The sequence below is a fragment of the Columba livia genome, chromosome 9, assembly GCF_036013475.1.
Source record: "Columba livia isolate bColLiv1 breed racing homer chromosome 9, bColLiv1.pat.W.v2, whole genome shotgun sequence".
In the NCBI taxonomy this organism is placed as follows: domain Eukaryota; kingdom Metazoa; phylum Chordata; class Aves; order Columbiformes; family Columbidae; genus Columba; species Columba livia.
The window spans coordinates 3,325,131-3,346,314 of record NC_088610.1 but is presented as its reverse complement, the minus strand read 5'-3'; the positions used below and the strand labels follow the sequence as shown (position 1 = coordinate 3,346,314).

At 38.5% G+C, this 21,184-nt stretch overlaps 1 protein-coding gene across 1 annotated transcript in view; it reads left to right on the top strand.

Moving 5' to 3' along the window:
- Positions 1 to 3,517: 3,517 nt before the first annotated feature.
- SI (sucrase-isomaltase) overlaps positions 3,518 to 21,184 on the top strand; it is a 53,437-nt gene continuing 35,770 nt past the window's right edge. The window contains exons 1-13 of the mRNA XM_065073477.1: positions 3,518 to 3,645; positions 4,201 to 4,449; positions 6,272 to 6,395; positions 7,897 to 7,970; positions 11,734 to 11,854; positions 11,944 to 12,053; positions 12,742 to 12,893; positions 16,029 to 16,200; positions 17,570 to 17,669; positions 18,245 to 18,357; positions 19,071 to 19,196; positions 20,028 to 20,159; positions 20,339 to 20,458. Of these exons, the coding sequence (XP_064929549.1) occupies positions 6,272 to 6,395; positions 7,897 to 7,970; positions 11,734 to 11,854; positions 11,944 to 12,053; positions 12,742 to 12,893; positions 16,029 to 16,200; positions 17,570 to 17,669; positions 18,245 to 18,357; positions 19,071 to 19,196; positions 20,028 to 20,159; positions 20,339 to 20,458 (1,344 nt within the window). The 5' untranslated portion in view covers positions 3,518 to 3,645; positions 4,201 to 4,449. The remainder of the gene's footprint in view (positions 3,646 to 4,200; positions 4,450 to 6,271; positions 6,396 to 7,896; positions 7,971 to 11,733; positions 11,855 to 11,943; positions 12,054 to 12,741; positions 12,894 to 16,028; positions 16,201 to 17,569; positions 17,670 to 18,244; positions 18,358 to 19,070; positions 19,197 to 20,027; positions 20,160 to 20,338; positions 20,459 to 21,184) is intronic.

The window sequence follows — 21,184 nt, the reverse complement described above, 5'->3', positions numbered from 1 at the left end:
CTTTGAATTAATTCATTCTCTCCAGAGTCTCTTTGGGGAAAAAGATGTTTCCAATACATTTGTGAGGCTTTCCCAGTTCTTTGTCTTGCTCAGCCAGATTTGCATTAACCTCAGTTTGATATCTGAAGGAGACTGCTGGACAGGTACATTTTTAAAATATATTTTTCATTAGGAGTTGTCTTGCTCATTTTCTCCATAAAACTGAATCACAGTTGTTGTTGTTTTTATTTCCTAAACATAGGAATCTTCTGTGTCCTCTTCAGCAGCATGTAATATGTTGCAAAGCTGAACAACAGTGTCCCTTACACACTCAGATTTGGAGCTGTGATGAGAATTTCCCAGGGAACTCTGGTAAAGCTTCCATCTAGAAATCTCCATAAAAGAGCTGTCTCACGCTGGTTTTCAAAGCTCTCTGTTGAACACTGGTTATTGAAGCTTAAAAGAGGAAAAAGATGCCTGTGGTGTGGAGAGCATTTATATTTTCACTGCAATCTTTGAAAAGTGCTGAAGAACTGGTTAACGTGCGTGCTAAACCTTCTTCAGGTTGAATTTCACCTGACTCATTATAGCTTGCATTGCTCGATGGTGTTCTGCAAAGGTCTGAGGACTTTTTTTCAGGTTTCCATTGACTCGTGTGATAAAGAAAATAAGGTACAATCTATAAAAAATGAAGTACAATCTATAAAAAATGAAGGGGAAGAGGTATCAACCTAAATTTTCCTTTGCTCCTGTTTAGCAGTGCCAGTGTAGTTTAATAATTCAACGCTGATTAAGCCAGAGAGAATATGAGATGACTTCAGCCGAAAGGGCAAGATACTCTTTTCAAATTAAGGAGTTCTAGTCTTCAGCCTCTGCTTCAGCTCTGAGTATTTTATTCACTGTTTGTGTAAAAAGAGAAATAACCCTGAAAGCACCCAGTCTTTTCTTTATAAGTGCGGGAAAAGTGTAGTTATAGTTCTGAGTTTCTAAAACCTGATGTTTTTCAGTGTGAAGAGGAGCTGTGCTCCTATTTTCAAAGTTGTTTTGTTTTGCTTTTCATTTGAGCACTGGAGCAAATCTTCTGTGATTTCAATGTCAAAGAGCAAGATTTTGGGGACAGGAATAACATCCATGCAACCTGCTTGTTATTTGATAGCGGAATTTTATTGAGGGTTTCCTGGGAGCCCTCTAAGAGCCGTGCTGAATTTGGACCAGTTTTCTGCTTGTGTGCATCTGCCTCATTAGTTTGCCAACATGTCTTGATATTCTTGGGAGCAAATTCATCACCAGAATAAACCGTCTTTCAGCAGCAGAGTTACAGCAGGAACAGACTGAGTCTCTTGCCAACAGCCTGTTCAATTGTATCATGTAGAATCTGAGACTCTCACATAAATGTTGATTTGACCCAATTATTTAACTTTTGCCTAACTATGATGCTTGTTTTATCTCACTAAAAGTAAGTTATTACTCAATGTATGCAGGATTTGTAATGTTTGGATATATGCAGATATATTTAGATATAAATGGTAGTACAATTATGACTGTATTGCCGGGGGGGGGGGACTTGTGCATGGGCCCCTGTTCCTGTACCTCTTCTGTTCTCTTGGTACAAAGCTTTATATGTCACTAATCAAACCATAATTCACTTAATGTGACCTCACAGTGACATATATGTTTTGTTGAGGCCCTGCAATATTCTGTTCACACCAGAGTAATGCAAATCTGTTCAAATTTTAACTATGTAAGTCATTAGAGCAGAATCTTCTCTCAGCTCTCATTGAAGCTCTCCCATCTTTGCCTGATTTTATCTCAGGTTGCAGTTTAGTAAGACCATTATTCCACGTTTACACAGTGCCCGTTGTCTAATGACTTCAGAAACATCCACAGAACCATTTTCATTACCAAACGGAAAAGTCACGAAGCAAGCAGGTAATGAGTGCATGGTGATTGGCAGCTGACCTGGGAGTGGAGCACAGACCTGTGGTTCTTTGCACTGATCAGTCACTTGCACTTCAGTACACAAAAAGGTGATAAGGGCTGGTATCTCCTTCTGAAGGAACAAGGGCTGTATCCGGTGTTTAAAGAAGGAGGCAACCTCAGCTGGCAGCTGCCTTGTCACGTGCAGAAGGAAAATCAAGATAATTTATTCTTCCCATTGAGGAATGAGTCTTTGAACATGGGGTTCCTCATTGCTGCCTCCAGAAACTGCTCAGCCTTCTTCTTTCCTTGAATATGACCATAGCTGCACTGAAGACTTCTCAGTTTGCTGGACTGGGATTATAGAGTGGTTTCAGCCATGTTAAAATCACATGTGGGGAGTACAGGAGTGTTCTCCTGTTGGATCTCTGATAGATGTTCTTCCATGGTGGTTAATGATTACGTTTCTGACTAAGCTGGTAATCTACAAGCCACTTCTGGCACAAATTAAGAGTTCCAAACTGTAACTTAAAGTAAATGTTTGATACAGAAACAGTGAAAAAAAATGAAATCTTGTGAAACCATAGAAATAGAATAAGATATTTATTTTTATTAACATGGTTGCTTAGCTGAAAACTCAATTATTAGCACAACTGTCTGAATGACTACAGCCAGGAAGTTAACTGTGACCAGCTAACAACTTTTTCAAGTTGTATGTGATTTAATTAAGAAGGGACCTGTTAAAAACTAAGAGATTAATGTCTCTTTTTAAATGACTACATTTTTAGCAGTACCTAATTTCCTAGTTTGTTTTCCTACATGATTCTCCACAGTCCAGCCTATACTCCTGGGCTTCTAGTAATTCTGCTTACCAGCTGTCAGAAATGAATCAGTTCTTAATTTCTGGAAACCAAAGCAAGACACAGCAGAGACCACATTGTTCCAGCTCTTGACTTAATAGAGGTCTTGGTTGTAATTATGCTCTCCCAGTGTCCCTGACTGACGAGCCTTCCCCATTCCTCCTTCTTGGAGTTCAATATCGCATCTTGACCTGAAAGCCCCATTGTTGGTACCCTTTGTAGACTACTGAAAATACACTCAGCAAGGAAACCTGCTGGTTAACCCTCTTGTGAGACCTTTTTGTTCAGTGCTTTTATGGTCTCAAGTTGCATAGAAAAAGTTCACCAGGTGATTGATAATAGAAGTTTGCAGCACTGTGAATTAAGGAAAGCACTTAAGCAAATGGTTATATTGATGGCAGGGTGATTGTAGACAGGTTTAACTGAAACACCATATGCTTTGCCAGACTGACTACTTCCCTGGAACAGTTAAATGAAGATATAAACCTTGGAAAACAGATATACATCAAACAAAACCCCCAGGCCTCCCAGACCATTGATAGCTTCATAATCCATGTGAAACCATTATTTCTCAACATGACCTCATAAAGCAGTATATTAGCAATATTGAAAGGGATGCTAGAATTACATTTCCAGAGCTTACTTACACACATGCAGGCATACAGTGGAGTGGACCGGGTGAGATAGTTAAATAACAGGCTGCATTTCAAAAACAGAGGCATTGAGAGCAGTGGCATTGATTTGTGTAAAGATGAATGGTTGCAGGAGAGCCCCAGTGCTCTATATATATGATTGATTTTCTTTCTTTTAAGTGCTGACTAAGGAAGAGAGGACTATTCCCTTTGTGCTCCGAGAGGACACATCTCATTCCCGCACTTCACAGTAGGAGGTGAGATATTCAGAAAACTGAATAAGTTTGAGAACAGTTCAAAAATACAAGTGGCACTTCTGAGCCATTTCTACATTACTGAAAAATAACTTGTAAATACTTTGATACTATGAATTGAAAGCTTTCCTTTGAAAAATAAATGTTTAATGTTAAGATTTTATCTGTCATGAGAAAAAGACAAAACCCAGTTATGTTTTAATATTTCACATTAAGATTATGATTGAAGCTTCTTCCTTATAAAGTCTTTTACATGTTAGTCTTTCGTCTTTTTCTTCCACTTTGACATTTATTGTTAGTATCTCATGAAATCTGTTTATATTCATATTAAAATTAATACTTTATAGTTCATTCCTAAAAAAAGTTCTAATGGTCATAAATGCAATGATCTCCTGCAACTATTTTAATAGCACTTTTTCCTCACTTGAGAACAGTTAATGACTTCTTGTGAAGGTTCCCTAGTAACCAAGATACGGAAAAATAAGAGAATAAAAACTTTAGTCATGCAACTTGGGTAAACTTACTGGAATTTTATTGCTGCTTTTCTCTCATTTGCAGAACCTGATGCGTCATAATGAACCAAAATATTATTAATTAACCAGCCATTCCTTGGCTGAAATAATCACAGCAACACAGTTTAGTCCAAAGAGTTTCTGCAATCTGACTGTAATCATGTATGTACCTGCCCTTGGTAGCTTGGTCAGCAAACAATGCAATGAGCTGATAACAGCAAAGGATAAAGCATCGGTTTTGATGTTGAGCTTTACAAGCGAAAGCAGCAGATGAAGGAGGCACAGACGCTTTAAGGTATGTTGTGTCTTCTATTGCATCCAGGTTTCTGGAGACCTTTACTTCACTGCTGAATAGACATCATGCAACAGAGCTTACATTTATAAATTATAAAGCCTTATTTTCAATGTCTCAGGTCTTGGAGGAGACCATAAGGAGGAAAGAACTGAAATGTAATGTTATAGTTGGAGGCGGAATGGGGAGTGTAGGGCTTGATGACAAGAACTTTAGTAAAATTCTAGTTTTCAGAAAAAGGAATGTTACTTTTTAGGACTCCTAGTCAACATGTATTGAGGCAGTGTTAAAGGAATTCAGGACAGGAACTGCTGGAGTGTCATTTCTTCATTGTAAACAACAGGCCTTAAAAATGTATGCTTTTCTATATACAGTGGAGTTGCAGACTATAAATACAGTGTTCCCTGGGGGGGTAACAATAAATAGAATATTAAAACTTGCTACAAAATTTGATATTATTGGAGAAAACATGAATAGCAGTATGCTATTTCTAAATGTTTCTTTATTAATCACCATACTGAAAAGCACTTAGTTATCTGAACAGTTGATTTACTCTGCTGAGGACTCGTGTTGGACCAGTATTGCTTTAACTCTTCATTCATTCCCATGGCTGTGGGATCTCCATGAATAGGGGTGCAGGTGGGATGATAGGATATACTATTAATAGGACAAAATGGGAGGCAAGTATATACAATAGGCTTAAACCATTATTTCACAGAAATAAAAGCTTCTTCTAAGCTATTTTTCACTCCTTTGGGTCATCACTAAAACATGTGAACATGTTTAGATATACCAGTGCAATGCACACATATTCCTACAGTTTCTTACCTTAACTAGAAAGAACCAATTTCTCTGTATTTAAGGCTGTTTCATAAGGTTAAATGTTCTTAACCAAATGTTAAATGCAGTAGCAGCTGCCAATGAGTATTGATCTGTGTGCTAGAGATTAGTTTTAATTAGTTTCGTTGCCGGTGCATAGTGCAGCGTTAATGGTATGGTGTTGTTCTTCGTCTCTGCAGCCAGCACGTCTTGCCCCTCTGTGCCTCACGAAAAAGCAATAGTGAGAAAAATAGAGGTTTTACACAGCAGTTTAAAGTGCTGACTTCACTTACATACCCTCCCTCCTTTCAATTGTGATTTCAGCAGCAACCAGTGTACCTCCTGCACCTGTTTCTTCTACTTTCACTGAACTGCAGGCCCAGTGAAATCCCACGGGCTGACACACGTGCTGTGTTCTTCCACTTTACAAATAAGTAACTTACTCTCTAACCTATGTCTTGCCTTTCCCAAGTGTAATGAGCACGCAATCAGAGCTCATTAGAGGTTTTTGCCAAGTACGCTTTTAACAAATCAACATACTCCTATATAAAGCAGGATATAGCTTGTGTTTGTTCTAAAGAAGGAAAGAAAACTTGCAAAAATAATTAAAAAAAAAAATTAAAAAAAAGGAAAAAAAAAAAGTAAGGAGATTTTGTTTGTTTTCTGTTTCAGGAATTTCAGTAACATAAGAAACCCCATAGTTAATCTCAGGAGAAAATTGTGGTTTCTATGTGAAGTGGTTTGCAGGGAACAAAACACATTTCTCAGTGATTGCCCGCTAGTGTAATAATGCGGTAATCCGTGCTGTGTGAATTACCCTGAATTGGAGATTTATTGCACATAGTCCTTTAAGAGTGTTACTCAAGCCCTGGGATTAAGGTACATGGTTTAAAACCTGAATAATTTCTAATTTTCACTAATTTATTAAATTAGTAATGCAATTTCTAGAGTTTTGAAAGCTGTTACTTCTCTTTTCCTTATACCAACCGTGTTTCTCTGGATCTAGATGGGCAAGAGGAAATTCAGTGGGCTGGAAGTCACCCTGATCGCCCTCTTCTGCTTGGTGGTCTGTGTAGCCTGTGTCCTCATTGGGCTTTTAGCATCAGGACAACCCGGAGTCAAAACTCCAGGTAAGTGCTTCTTCCCATTGCTGCTGTAGGACCAGAGCAAAAACCCCCAGTGGGAGCTGCTCATCTCTGCTTGCTGAGACTGGTGTAAGTGCCACAAAGCTTCAGGAAGTAAACATCGGCATAAATTCTGTCACTGTTTGATTCAGACTTTTCAAGAACATGGACATTCAATTGAAGGGAAAAAAAAGAAAAAACACTGTAAGTGTTGTTAAAGGCAAAAAAAGTGAAGTACTGACTGTCAATGTTACAGTTATGTTCTTATCATTTCCCAAACGCGTATCATGTTCGGTTCTTCCTACAGATAATAGGAGTAAAGTCAGCAGTTGTTAACATCATAATAAATAGAGTGGCTCAGAATTTATTGTCATGAAAAAACTTTCATCCTTTCCTGCCAAGACTGGACTTGTTTTATAAGCACAGAAGTGGTATGATTCCAAAAAATTTTAGGATAAAAAACACAGCACTGAAAAAAAGAAAAGGGGTCAGGGAGACTATGTGGGAGCAGCCAAATTATGTGGAACTTACATTGTAATACTAAAAACTTAGTATTGGTACATTAGAAACCGCTTTTCTTATGGCGATGTGATACAGAGCACCCTGCTTTACATACAGTTTCCTTTTGTGTGAGTGGCCCCATTTACACATGGAGACTGAAGCAAAAAATCTTGGAGGTGAATATGCCAGCAAAATAAAAATAATTGCTAATACACAACAAACATCTGGTGTTTTGAGAAACTCCCCATACAGGCTATTATCTGCCTATTTTCTGCCTGTTTCTGTCACAAGGTGAGTACGAGTCTCCCTGGGCAGAAAGTACAAGTGCGTGTGTTGCAGATAATGCAAACAGATGAGTCTCTGCATTTGTGTGCATCTCAGCCTGAGACAAGATTTCTACACTTCAGAGTTCTCATTCCAAACATAGACAGCGCTCCATCAGTGTTGGGAGAATCTGAAAACAACCATTGGGTACACTTTTGTCAGCTGCAGTTGACAAGAGGTCACCTTAAATTCAGTCTGACAAATCTGAAACCTAGTGGAACATCTCAATGGAGCTTTAAGGTGCTTTTACCTGATACTGTAATTCAGGCTCCTATGGAATAACAGCATTGCACGGAATGGAGCACCTACGACAACAGCATATGTACCGTTTAAGACAAAGAAAAGTCATTCCACTTTCAATTCGGCATGTATTTTCATGAGAAGCAATGCATATTGAGCTACAGGACTTACTGAACACTGGATTAACGGATACCTTAAGAAATGAAATTTTCAATGTCACCCATATTATCCTACCTTTATCTGAAATAGTTGTGTACAATTTTTCAAAGGTAAAAGTAAATCACATTGGCAACAGTTTACACTCATTTGCATCTATAATTGTTAGAGTTTCAGGATGGTGAGAAATAGCCAGCAGAAGCAGTTACTGAGTTAAGAGATAATCAAGTTATTCCTACATTTTTGAAATCCTGGTAATAACCCATTCCTTTTTTGTCCCTAACAGAATTTTCAGCGGATTGTCCAAACATCTTAATACAGGAGAGAATTGACTGCATCCCGGATCAAATAGCAACAAAGGTCTGAAAACATTCTAGGAAAAATTACAGAACAGGCTTTATCCCATAAAGCCTCATGCTTGATGATAAATTTAACTTGTCTCTACTATATCATTTGTTTTCTTAACCTTTTTTTAATCTGTGGTTGCCTGAATGCTTTGCAGGGAAGTCTAGAACCCTTTCAGCCCATTAACAGAAGCTCTGGTTTTTGTAGCCACTGTAGCAATTTTCTGTCTAAGGTTGAAGATCACTGCTGAAGTACTACCCAGCGGTTTGGTTCAGAGATAGGTGGAAACAAAATTAGTACTAGTATTTGTAATAGTTCAGAAAGAGCAGGTGAGGATGCACTTTACTCAGATGTGCAAGACTTTTATGATATGAAAAATATGGTCACAGTTTTCTTTCAGCACCACTTTGAATCTCAGTGTCTTTCTGCCTTGGTTGTGGTGTCTCTTATCTAGGAGAGCACAGAGTTTAGAAATCACCTTTTGGCTTAAGAATCTATGAGTTAAGATTCCCAATGAAAAGTATTATCTTAATTTTTCAGTGCTATCACATTCAGAACATTTTTTTAGGTGTTGGTCTTGAAAGGCTGTTATTATTATTTTTGCTATTGTTAATATTTTTTGTCTTTACTATGAACATTCAAAACCCGTCTGGACACCTTCCTGTGTAGCCCCATCTAAGTGTTCCTGCTCCGGCAGGGGGATTGCACTGGATGAGCTTTGGTCCCTTCCAATCCCTGACATTCTGTGATTCTGTGATGTTCTCATTTTCTGATGGAAACTGGTGGATGTCTGACATCTTTCTTTGGTTTGGGTGGGCAGCTTAGGAGGAAAAATAGTCAATATATTATGATGTGTGATGTTTATGTGATTCACAGCAGTATAAAAATTTGTGAAGCAGCTGTCTCAGTCTCCGAGGAAATTCCCAGTCTAATTCCAGAAATGACAGTTGTTAAAGCTTCTGTCATGCCTTGGGGTTTGTTATCATATATATATTTCAATAAAATCCTGCAGGTGAACAGATTAGTAAAGACTCGAATCACAGCCTCTGCTCTTTTGGGTCCCTCACCACCCCCGGGAGCAAGAACACCATGGTAGGAACAGTCATACAGATCATGTTAATCTTTAATTACTACCTTTGAAACAGTCAGGGAAAATCATTATTTGCCTAAACTCATATAGCAGGTTAGTTTCTGTCCTGATTTCTTTATTTGCTGAAGATGTCCTAGATGAATCTAGAAAATGAGTGGGATTGCAGAGGATAGAAGTATGGAAAGCAATTAGATATTTATTAACCAATTACAAGGTTGACGAAGATGGACATGCTGAAAGAAAGTAGATATTTATTAACTATTCACTGCTGTAAAAAAGTGTCATGAAGCTTGACTAGATAAGAAGAATGCACCAGTAAAAAATGAATTATCTTGAGCAGAGCTATTGCAGTCCATTATTGGACTGAGACCTCTGAAGGCTTGGGGGTTGTATTGTTGGTTTGGTTTGGGTTTGTTTTTTTTTCTCAAAATATCCTGCTGGTAGAGGTTTGTTTGGGTGCACACAAGAGAAACATTTTAGTTCAGCACTTAAACAATTATTTTAATCCTTAGTGCTCTGCTCAGTGTTAAGAAGCCATCTCACATTGTACCCCAGCGTAAACTGCTTCCTCATATCTAGGAACATTTCTAATTAAGCTTTGACTTTCTCTTTGTCTTTATCGGGTATTGGTATCTATTCTGTTGAGTTTATAGCTCAGAGGCTCTGATCGGCTCACAGTTTTATTTACACCAAAGTATAGCTTTTATAAAAGCGTCTCCAATGTCTTTGGATGAACTCTGCTCCTTTCCCCGTGTTAAGTGTAACTGATTTTGCACTTCTGTATTTATTGCCTTATGCAGCAAGATCAACGTGCCTCAAAAAACACAGAGCTATAGCTTACAAATCCTCTAGAATAAGATCTAGCTAGAAGAGTATCACTGGACTGTAAAGTAACTGCTGAAAATAGTCAATAAGTATTCATGAAAAGCGGCTGGGGAAAAAGAAAAGTGTGCTTATGAAGTTGGGAATGCAGATGCTTGAGCTACCAGGCTTTAGAAAAATGTGTTCTTCAAGCTATTCTGCATTTCATGGGATAGTCGTGGGTCTAGGAAGGGATAAGAGGATGGAGGTAGTGACTCTGTTCTTAGGTATTTAGGATATTCCCCTATCTATGAAGGAAATTAAGTAAGGGAGCAAAGCTGGGATCTCTGCAGTCCTGGGGGTATTGGTGCTGCTTCTAATTTACTCTGAAATAGTTTATTAAATGGGAAATAGGGAGTTCTTCTGGTGGGAGCCGGGAAGGTGGAAAATGAGCATAAGTTTTTGACAGCCTTAGAAAGTGCAGAGATTTGTGGATCGATGTGGGGGGAAAAGAGTCACTGTATCTCTCCTGCAACTATGTTTTTTGCTTGGAAGCTAATCAAAATGACAGCAGACATGTTTTCTGATGTGATGAGTACATGACAGACAGACAGATATTTTTCTATTTGATGAATCTGCGTTTTATCATGGGTGGTTTTGCAGAGATTTCTGTGCTCTGTGCAATTGCTACCGAATAAATGTCCTAAGTCTTCCCATGGCACTGGGTCTGTGAGCTCCCTCTGTACCTTCCTCCAGCCCTTGCATGATTTCTGGGCTGGACTTGTTTTATCTTTACTCCATTCAGAGGCTGAGAAAAGCATTTGACCTGCAACCAGCCAGGCTGGGCTCTACAACCCTAAACAAAGTGCCACCCAGGACAGTAGCAGTAGAGATTTTTGGATCAACTCTGCCCATTCCAAGCTGCAGAATATTTTAAATAAGCATGACATAAATACCAAAAACATTTGAGCACAGTCAGATGAAGGCAGAAACAGCTTCTCTTAGTGGGCAGGTGGAGGGGAAGGACTTAAAGATCTGCATGTTGGATTTGGATACCTGGGATTGCTTACGGATGCTGCTCTTTGCCCTCAGTGAAACTGTTTGTGTTACTGCTGCCCTTTGCCCTAAGTAACGAGTTGAGTTTTTAATGAGAGAAAAACGTGTGGAAACTTAGTGATGTATTACCCAAATCTTATCTTCAAACATTAAAACTCACGCAAACAGCACGTGGATAAGTTAATTCCTAACAGTAAAGCAAAGGTACTGTAGCTTATTGGACTACTGAAAGGTAGTGTAAAGGTTGGTGCCACTATGCTGAGATATATGCTTTAAATAATTTATTTGCTTGGGGTTTTTTTTGAAAAAAAAAGTTGACTTAATTTAAGGTTTTGCAGAAACAATCTGAGCATTTCTGATACTGGAAAATGACATTAAAATGTAGATATTACACATGATGATCAGTTGTGCGTATGTAGAAGTTTACCACTCAGATGGTTACTAGGTATTAAACCAATAGTAACTTCTACCACCTCTCCAGTGTATGACTTTTGGTCAGACTATACTACATCTGTCACGGCTTAAATCTTTCAACAATTCTTTTTAAATGTTAATTTTGCCTGCATATCTTGCAGCTATAAGAAAGAATGAATGTCTAGTATGCAGATTTCTACTCTGAATCCAGAAGAAAATCCTTTCTATTTAATATGTTCTGTGCCATTGAATTCACCTGATAGACTTTTCAGATAAGGAGTTCATCTAATCACAGATATTATTAAGGTTTCTGGTGTTTGGGGTAAAATCCACTCTATGTGCATTTTAATGGTTTTAGTGTAGAGGTTTTATTTGTGTGAAATCAGCTCATTTGTGCCACTTATGTCCTTGGATCAGAGCACCTGCAACCTGCGTGGCTGCTGCTGGAGTCCCCAGAGTGACACCAGTGTGCCCTGGTGTTTTTTCGCTTCAAACCACGGCTACAGAGTGGATGGGTCGACACGATCAACTCAGGCAGGTGAGCTGTGTGCTGAGCTCCCCAATTTATGCATGTGCCAATGGTCAATTAAACACAATAACATTATGGCTTTTTTATTTATTTCCAAGGGTTCGAGGCTACATTAAAAAGGCTGCCATCACCTTCTCTCTTTGGAAATGATATTGACACTGTTCTCCTCACGGGAGAGTATCAGACAGCAAATCGCTTCAGGTTCAAGGTTAATCTTTTCTCTATGCTGTTTTAAGGTTCACGTTCTGTGCTCGATTTTAGACTGGTGGTGAGGTTAGGAGGGCTGGATTAATCTCTCTAATGGACTCTCACGACTCCCACTGGTGTGCTCGTCTCCTCCTTTCTTTGTCCTCTCCAGTGTTGCAATGCATCAGGTTAATGAAGGTCTAGCACAGTGAGATTTCTGCATGAAAAATTACTGAGGTCTTTGCAAACCTCAGTTTTTATGATATCTACCTCTTCTCCTCATTATAGGAACATTTTGGGGATAAATGTATTTACTTAATTTTTGTTTACAGCCTGGCTGTATCTCCCAGTCACTTTGACAGCCAACATTAGGTCTTCCAATGATTTCTGTTTTCTATGGAAAACTCCACAGTCTGTGCCATGAACGTGGGGTATCGGTGGGTTCTGGTGTTGAGTGGGGTTTCTTCTGGGGGAGACCTTCCTCTTGTTGTGGGTTCCTGCTGAGACAAAGAAACACAGAGTCAAGTATGATGAGGGAAATGGCTGAAAATAACTGATGAAAGTTGGAAGTGAATAACAATGAAGATGAAGATAAATTGGGATAGGGGTGGGAATATCCCAAGTCAGAACTGTGTGTTAATGCTGGAAAATGTTTGAATTAGGCATTAGTTTATAGAGGCCCAATACTTCTCTTGTTTAAATATGTGCAGATCACTGATCCTAAAACGCAAAGATTTGAAGTCCCTCATGAGCATGTGCAGCCTTTCACTGGATCCGCAGCCTCCAATTTAAACTACAGAGTGGAAGTGAAGCAGAACCCCTTTGGCATCGTGGTGACCAGAGTGAGCAATGGCAGAGTGCTGTAAGTAACATCGGTGCTTTTCCTGAATAACCCAGATGTTGTTGGTTTTCTCTGAGAGCCCATGTTGCCACACAAGCAATGTATGTCCAAGACGCCATGTGCCTTCTCAGACAAATAAACTACTTCCCTTCTTTTGACTGATGGATGTTCTGCAAGGGCTTCTGCGAGGCCTTTGGAAATAAATTCTGTGATATGGAGAGCTCTGTCAGAACAGGTTTCTCTCTGGCTCTCTGTTCATTTTCAACCAATACTAGGGAAATCTCTACAGCTACTTTGCTCCATCAACTCAGGGAATTTTATTATCTGAAGGACTCCTTGCCAGTGTTGCAATCATGCTGAAAACCTGAATCACCAAAACCAGGTTGTCCTTTAGACCTATGATACCCAAGAACAGCTGGTGCAAGCCACTGATGAGCTGGTCATGTAATACTGTAAGTATTACAAAATAGTTGATGGACTTGTATATTAGATGCTTTCATCTCATTTAGATTCTAAAATAAGTAAATAAAAAAAAACTACAAACCTGATGGCATGGCCTTAAGACCCATGAGAAGGGGGAAGTGTCAGGATGAACATGCTTATTAAACCTGTCCAAGAATGATTACCTGCCAGAGTGCTAGGCCAGTTGGGTTATCAATGCTTCAAGTCTAATTAATTAACAGCTACTTTTGTGCACTTACTAGTATTGTTTTCTTGCTCAGAGTCCTCTATAATGATTGATTTGCAATTATAGAGAGCACAAAGGTGGACTTAGTATTCAGTAGTGCCTGACTGATTAATCAGGTATATGGAGGGGGAATAAGAAGCCTGGTCCAATAGAACCACGTTGACACAGTGCTCTGCAAGGTTGTCTATATTTTCCAGAGGCTTTTGTTTAATTTGATAAAAGTGGATGCATTTTCTGTCTCTAAGGGAAAAAAAAAAATACAGCAATGCTTGACTCTGAGTTTGAGTGTCTCGAAGAAAGCCGTTGTTAGCATGGGGTAAAGGCAGCCCCTCAAAGATTAATCTTTAATAAATCTGTTTAGACAAGATGAGTGCTTTCTCCCGACTCTTTAACAACCAAATGAAAAGGAGGTCTCTTTGGAAAAGGGGGAGTGGGGATCAATGTGTTATTGCAGTTCATTATAAATTTCGTAATTATCCAGATAGTTCTAAAGCCTACGACCTTCCATCATCATTTGTTACACTTGAGCCACCCAAAAGAAAGTTCTGGTCACCGTATTCTTCATTTGCAAGACAACTTGAAAGATTGTAGTAGTTTCATTGGAAACACAAAGTTTACCCTCCCAAAAAAGCTAGTTTCAATACAGGTTTTGAGCAGATGGGCAAGATAGTCCTTGGAATCATTAAAACTGGACAGAAATATATCAGATGAGGACTTGACCTATGAAGTCTCTCTCAAGTGTTAGTAGTTTTAACTTAAAAAAAAAAAAAAAAAAAAGAAAGGTAAAGGAGCAGATTAAAAGTGTAGCAAGGTTTTTGTTGCTTGTTTGTACAGTATTTGTGATCACTAATGCACTGTGTATTTATTTAGTAGTTTAAGGACCTCTTTACGTGTAAAAGAACTTACTGATAACGATAAACTGAAAGTGATAAATATAGTTATAGTGTACTAAGACATCTGAAGTGAGAAGAAAAAGGCATATTATTTTGAAATTTTATATGATGTTAATACATATTGAGGTAGTTTGCTGTCTAAAAATACATAATTTTCTCTGTTTTTGGGGAAAAACTGTGTTTCCGCAGATCCCTGTAAGCTCTTGGTTTAATGAAGCCAAAGATAACCTTCAAATCCGAGGATCAGCTTCATTCCAGTTGCTCTCTGCTTTAAATTTGGTTTGACTCACAATTACATTCTGTTTATGATTGTTACCTTTAAAAAGTGAAGCCTGAGGGAAACTCAAACTACTACTGGTTTGGGGTCAATTTTGATACATTTGCCAAATATTCCAAGTCTTAGAGAAATTAAAGAGGAAAATTAACATGATTAAGTTCAAAAGGAATGAAATTAACTGTTTTGATGAATTGTGGGAGATCCTCAGCCAGAATGCGATTTGGTGTTGTTAGGGAAATGCAAAGTGGTTCAACCATTCTGGTGTACTTGGCTTCTTAGGGAGATATTTAATTATATCATTAAGACAAATGTGACCAAAATACCAGCATTCTTGTTACATGATAGAACATGACCACATTTTGATGGTTCTCTGTGCTTCAGCACTGCTCAGATTTCCTCAAGTCCCTCTCATAGAGACAGGGAGTGAAAATTAGGTTTTGCTTAAGTTTTGAAGCTCTCGTAATCCTTGTTAAGAAGGTGAACATTTTTGTCTCTGATGAAAGGGAACAGTGAAAGATGCAAAGTTAAATTAACAGGAGAAACTTTATTAATGAAATTGACTTTTACTGTGTGTTTGCTAATAGATGTTATGGAGAAATATTGATCTCCAGCTTGTTGTGTTTGTACAGATGTATACAGCAGTCTCTATTTTCAACGCCACCAACTTCACATTCCTTAAAAAGCTTAGCAGTTACTTTACAGAATTTGCCACAGGATATCTGATAGCCATCAAATGGGATTTAAGCCATACAAAGTATCACGCTATCACTTTAATCTGTGCTCATCTATGCTCGGTTTGCTGGAGGGTTTGCACATAGCCATGGTCTGCCTTTCCCTGTAGTCCCTGGCCTTGCAGGACTCAAGAGCGGGTCTTGTTCATCTTCTCTGGCAAGAAAAAGCTGTGATTGATTTGCAAAATCTGATGGAGTGGATTATTTTTGTACTTCTGTCCACCCACAGAACTTTTCCATCTGTCCCGTTACCGTGAGTAGCCACAGAGATTCAGTACAACAGATGCAGGGTGGGAAGCTTTGATGGAAGAGAGGAGCACAAATGTACCCCTGAAAATCGATGGGCCACTTGTGTGAGAGGTTCCTATGGGATCTATAGGCACTGGTCATCTTGTCACCTGTGCAAGGCTCACTCTGCTCCAGCCCCACACAATCACACCTCCTGCTCCTCCAGGTCTCTGGATGGAGACCTGGACCTGCTGCCCAGCTCTAACTAAAAGGAGTAGAAACAATTATTGCAACAGTTCTTGATATTATATATATATATATTTTAACTTGTTTCTTCAGGTTTGATACCACCATAGGACCACTGCAGTATGCTGACCAGTTCTTACAGCTGTCAATCAAACTACCCAGCATCAACATTTATGGTGTGGGAGAGCACGTGCATAAGCAGTACCGGCATGACGTGAACTGGAAAACCTGGCCCATGTTCAGCAGGGATATTGGCCCCTCTGCAGTAAGGACTGGTTTTTGTTATTTGCAGATGATTTCTGGAATCCAAGCCTATTATGCAGTAGACACATTAATAATATCCATTGAGTTGTTTTCCCCAAAGACTTTTCAGGCACTGCATGTTATTACTAAAAGCTGGATGATACTGATGAAAGTTCCCTGAGGAATAGCATTTTATAAATATTTTGATTTTTATGCTGACATGCAGTTGAAAACCAGTTGATAAACATTAATATATGAGAGTCTTCGCTTTCTAAGGATAAACAAAATAAATAACAATATGTCCTAATGCATTGCTGTGTGCAGCATTCAGTACAGATGACACACGCTTGTTCAGTTAACATCCTTGTAGCTCAGCAAGTGATGGCAAAGTTCTCTTTAACTGCTGTCTCTTTACAAGATAGAATATGTTTGTCAGCAGTTACTTGTTTCTATAGTCTGTATGGCTGCTGCTTTATGAAAAGATTTCCAGAGTACCCGTTTTTCTATAATTGTAAGACTATTTGTCACTATGCCTTCAGTTTCCTTTAAAAAACAACCCATTTGCTTTACTTTAAGAGAGCACTTCAGTGTTGTGCTCAAATAGGAGATACACTAACAGAAAATAGAGGGTGAAATCACTATATCTAATTAATTAGTAATTTGGAATTTGTTCCTCTTGCCTTGAGACACCTTCTCACCATGTTCCCAGGTTTACCTGAATGGCTCTATTGAGTGTTGACTCATTAAGTTAATCTAACAGTGAACAGGATCCAGTTAGTCTAATTTCAGATTCCTCCAGTTTTGTTTCTTGTTAATTTGTTCTGAGTTTTGATTTGTAGGGGAAGAAGCACAACCAAGAAAACAACTGTTATAATTTCTAAGCTTTTTGTTGCTAATAAAAACAGGGGAAAACAAAACAAACATTAGAAAGGAAATGAAAAACTAACAAGGCACCCTCTTATTTCCATAGATTAGATGCAAAAATGATTGCCTCGCAGGATTAATAGTAATATAGATTGGATGTAAAATCTACTATATGTTGAAAGGTGACGAAAACACCTTTTAATTTCTGTTGTTTGCCTGATGTGCATATGTTACCCAGAAATAGTACTGCAATATATGCAGGCTTGCCCAAAGTTCCATCATATCTGCCTGCATTTGTTATGTATATATCTAAGGAAACTTTTGTTTTAGTGGAGAATGTTCTCATAAAAGAGAATAATGTCAGGAAAGAGAAAACAGAACTGCAGGAAAGTGTCAGGATTTTTATTTTTGTTGCTTACTACATTTTGAGAAGTTTCAAGTTCTACCTGTGATATACTTTGAAATATCCCAGAACAGATACTGTTATTAGATTTTAATCAGCTTACTTTTCCATTTTATTCTTAAAGGAAATGCATAACTTATATGGAGTTCAAACTTTCTTCCTGTGTTTGGAAGACAGCACTGGAGCCTCCTTTGGTGTTTTCCTAATGAACAGCAATGCCATGGGTAAGGGAACTTTCTCTGGAGCTCTGACCATTGCAGATAAATAAATTTTTAAATGATCGGTGGGACTGGAATCAAAACTGTAGTGTTCAACAGTAAGTAGTGTGCAGTTAACATGAAGATCGAACTGGAAACCTGAGGGTCAGAAAACTCTCCGATGCCTGTGCAGATGTGCACGACACTGGAATCGGAGCCTAAATTTGGAGTGAGCTATACTCGAAGGGAAATGGTCCTTAGTCTCTTTAGATAAGCATCCATACGTTTCTGCTTTTCAGAGCTCTTCACATCTCTTGAGGCTGGAAAGTTAAAAACTTCAAGATAAAGGTTGAGCCATTTGATTTCCTGTGATTCTCTTCTCTGTAGGATGTAAAGGAATGGAAATATGGACATTTAAAATTGTCTTCTGAATACATTTCTCCTTCATTGCAGGTTCAATTAATGGTTTGGGGTTTCTTAAGTATTTTTGTTTTGTATATTTTTTTCTTAGATAAATTTTCTAATTACAAATTAGAAAATTACAAAGTGATTTTAGAATTAGCTGGTATCCAGAACTGATTTTGTATACTCTTGTCTGGCAGAGTTCGTGGTGCAGCCTGCTCCCGCAGTGACCTATAGAACCATTGGTGGAATCCTTGATTTCTACATCTTCTTGGGGAACACTCCAGAGCAAGTAGTCCAGGAGTACATCAAGGTACCTTTACCTAAGGCTGTGCATTGAACAGATGTTTAAAAGTGCTTGGGATTTTTTTGTTGTGTTTTTTTTGTCTATTTGTGTTTACTACTTTATATGACAGTATGTCTTCACAGTGTTATCTATTCATTAAAATACATTTAGCTAAGCATAGTTGTTAGTATATCCCTAATATGACTGCTGCAGTTAGCAATATCTAGCTGGCATTAAGCTGGGATGCAGATGTTTTTAGCTGGTCTCTGATGGGCAGCTGAAACTTAAGCATTACTTTTGCTGGATGTGCTGGAGCAAAGACCACGCAGCAGCTTGAGGCCCAAGAAGTTTGTAGCTGCTACTAATAAATTCATCTGTCTGTGCGACCTGATTGATTTACACAGTGGATTTGGAACTAGCAATGGTCCACATGGAATAAGCTATGCTTCCTTGCTGGGGCTCATTCTGGATATAATTCCTGTGATTATGGCAATATTGTAGAGTAGACAATGTGCTTACAGGTAAATCATGATTTTATGGTCATATCACTGGCATCTTTTGTACTTGTTGTGTTTCGCTTACGTTTCAGTGACACTTTAAAGAGTGGGCTTAAAGAATGGTCAAGCTTAATGTATATTATTCAAATAGATTTGAGGAGTGTGGATCTAGGCAAATGGGCACCAAGGGGACACATGCAGTGTCCCCTGACAGCGCGTGGGATTTTTGCTCTTGACTTGCAGTTTGTGGGATTGCCGGCATTGCCTTCCTACTGGAGCCTGGGCTTCCAGCTCAGCCGCTGGAATTACGGGTCTCTGGATGAGGTGAAGAGAGTCGTGGAGAGGAACAGGGCAACTGGGCTCCCGTATGTAAGTATGGGCTTGGAGAAGGGCAGAAATGCTGCGCAGGCAGAGTTCTGCAGGAGCAATGACCCAGACATCCTGACCAGATTGTTCCACAACTGGTTCATTTCACATCAGTTTAAATCAGTAAAGTTCTAATAGATGGGTTTCTGGTGGAAAGGTTTTTATGCATTTTTATGGTAGACCTGTTGTCAAAATGTGGGACATATTGGGGCTTAATTATAATACATTATAATTGAGCACTTTATTGTGATATATTTTAAGGTCTACTTTCCAACTATATTCAGTTACCTTCTAATTTTTCCTAATCCATGGAATTTTGTTTTTTAAATTATCTTGTGAACAATTACAGAACCACGTATTATTCTTAATTGACAGCCAAAGGTAAAGCCTAATTAACTTTTAAAATTAGATTTCAGATTACATTAGCTCGATGGCTTAAATATAATAAAAATACCCTAATATTAAGCTAAGAGTTGAGGAAGAAATATTTGGATTTAAGGGGATATCTCTTGAAGCCAGGCAACTGCAATGAAATAGCAACACATCCAGGGGCTACTAGAAAGGATACCAATATACATATTCATTTAAATTCTGTCAATGTTAGATGCTGGTCTTTTTAGGCACAAAAGATCTGTCAGTACCATTAATTAGGGCTGTAAGCATGAGATGAGATGCACATTGTTTGCAAATGGTCCTGACAGCAAACTTTCTGCCAGGCGGCAGTAAATTCACTATAGGACAAATGGGAATTGTCAGAAGAAATTGTGTTGGACTAGCATACAAAATCTTTACATATCACTTCTCATGTTAAAGCTGCACTCCATTCACTTTCAGGATGCTCAGGTCACGGACATAGACTATATGGAGGAAAGGAAAGATTTTACTTATGACAAAGTGAATTTTCAAGATCTCCCTCAATTTGCAGATTATATGCACGAATATGGACAAAAATATATCATCATATTGGTAAGAATTTTACTATTTCTTTTTCCTTGTAAATACTACCATTGCAACTATTTATTATTATTCTTTGCTTATTCTATGTAACTATTGCTTTTATTCCCTAACGTTCTAGTAGTCTGTAATAATTGATACAGTATATCCTGGTTGCTTCTTATTTTTCATTTTCAACATTTGTTTTTTAGGATCCTGCTATTAGCACACAGAATCTAGCTGATGGTAGTCCATATGGAAGCTACGTCAGGGGAGAGAGCAAAAAAGTCTGGGTTAATGAATCAGATGGAGTAACAGCATTAATTGGGGAGGTAATATTTTTTTTTTTAATGAATCTGAACTTGGTCTGTTGTCACTGCTACAGTTTAATTTAGGTCAGGGTGCTCCTTTTAAGCTCTCATTTTCTAAATTGCTTCTTTCAGTAAAATTACCTGCCAGTGAGGACTGAGTTTATAAGGTCTCGCTTAGGATATGATACTTCTCAACCTTCCTTGATTTTTGGTGGTTTTTTGGTATTTTTTTACACTAAACAAAAAGGGAAACTAAAGCATTTTGAAGAGCCAAGGGACACTTAATCATCCAGCCCCTATCTATTTGCAGTAGTAACTGAAGAATCAGCTCCCACATTATCCTTTTAATTTATAATTTTAACTTCTATTGAGAAATGTTTCTTTTATGCATTTTTCCTGCTCTATTAGGACAGATGGAAGGAGTTAGGTATTTTCTCCCTAGAGGAGGCTCAGGGGGGGTTTCATCACATCATTGCAGTACTTAAAGGGCAGCTACACAGAGTAGGCTTTATCTTCACAATGAGCCACATGAAGAATATGAGGGGCAAGGGGTACAAGTTGTACTGGAAATTTTTTACAGTGAGAACAATCAGATCACTGGAACAACCTCTCCTGGGACATGGTAGAGTCCCCATCACTGAGGTTTTCAAGATGTGGTTGAACAGGATCCTGGATGATCTCATCTGGGTTTCTTTTCCCGTGAAATGTGGGACCAGGTGATTTTTCAAGGTCCCTTCCAACCTGGGC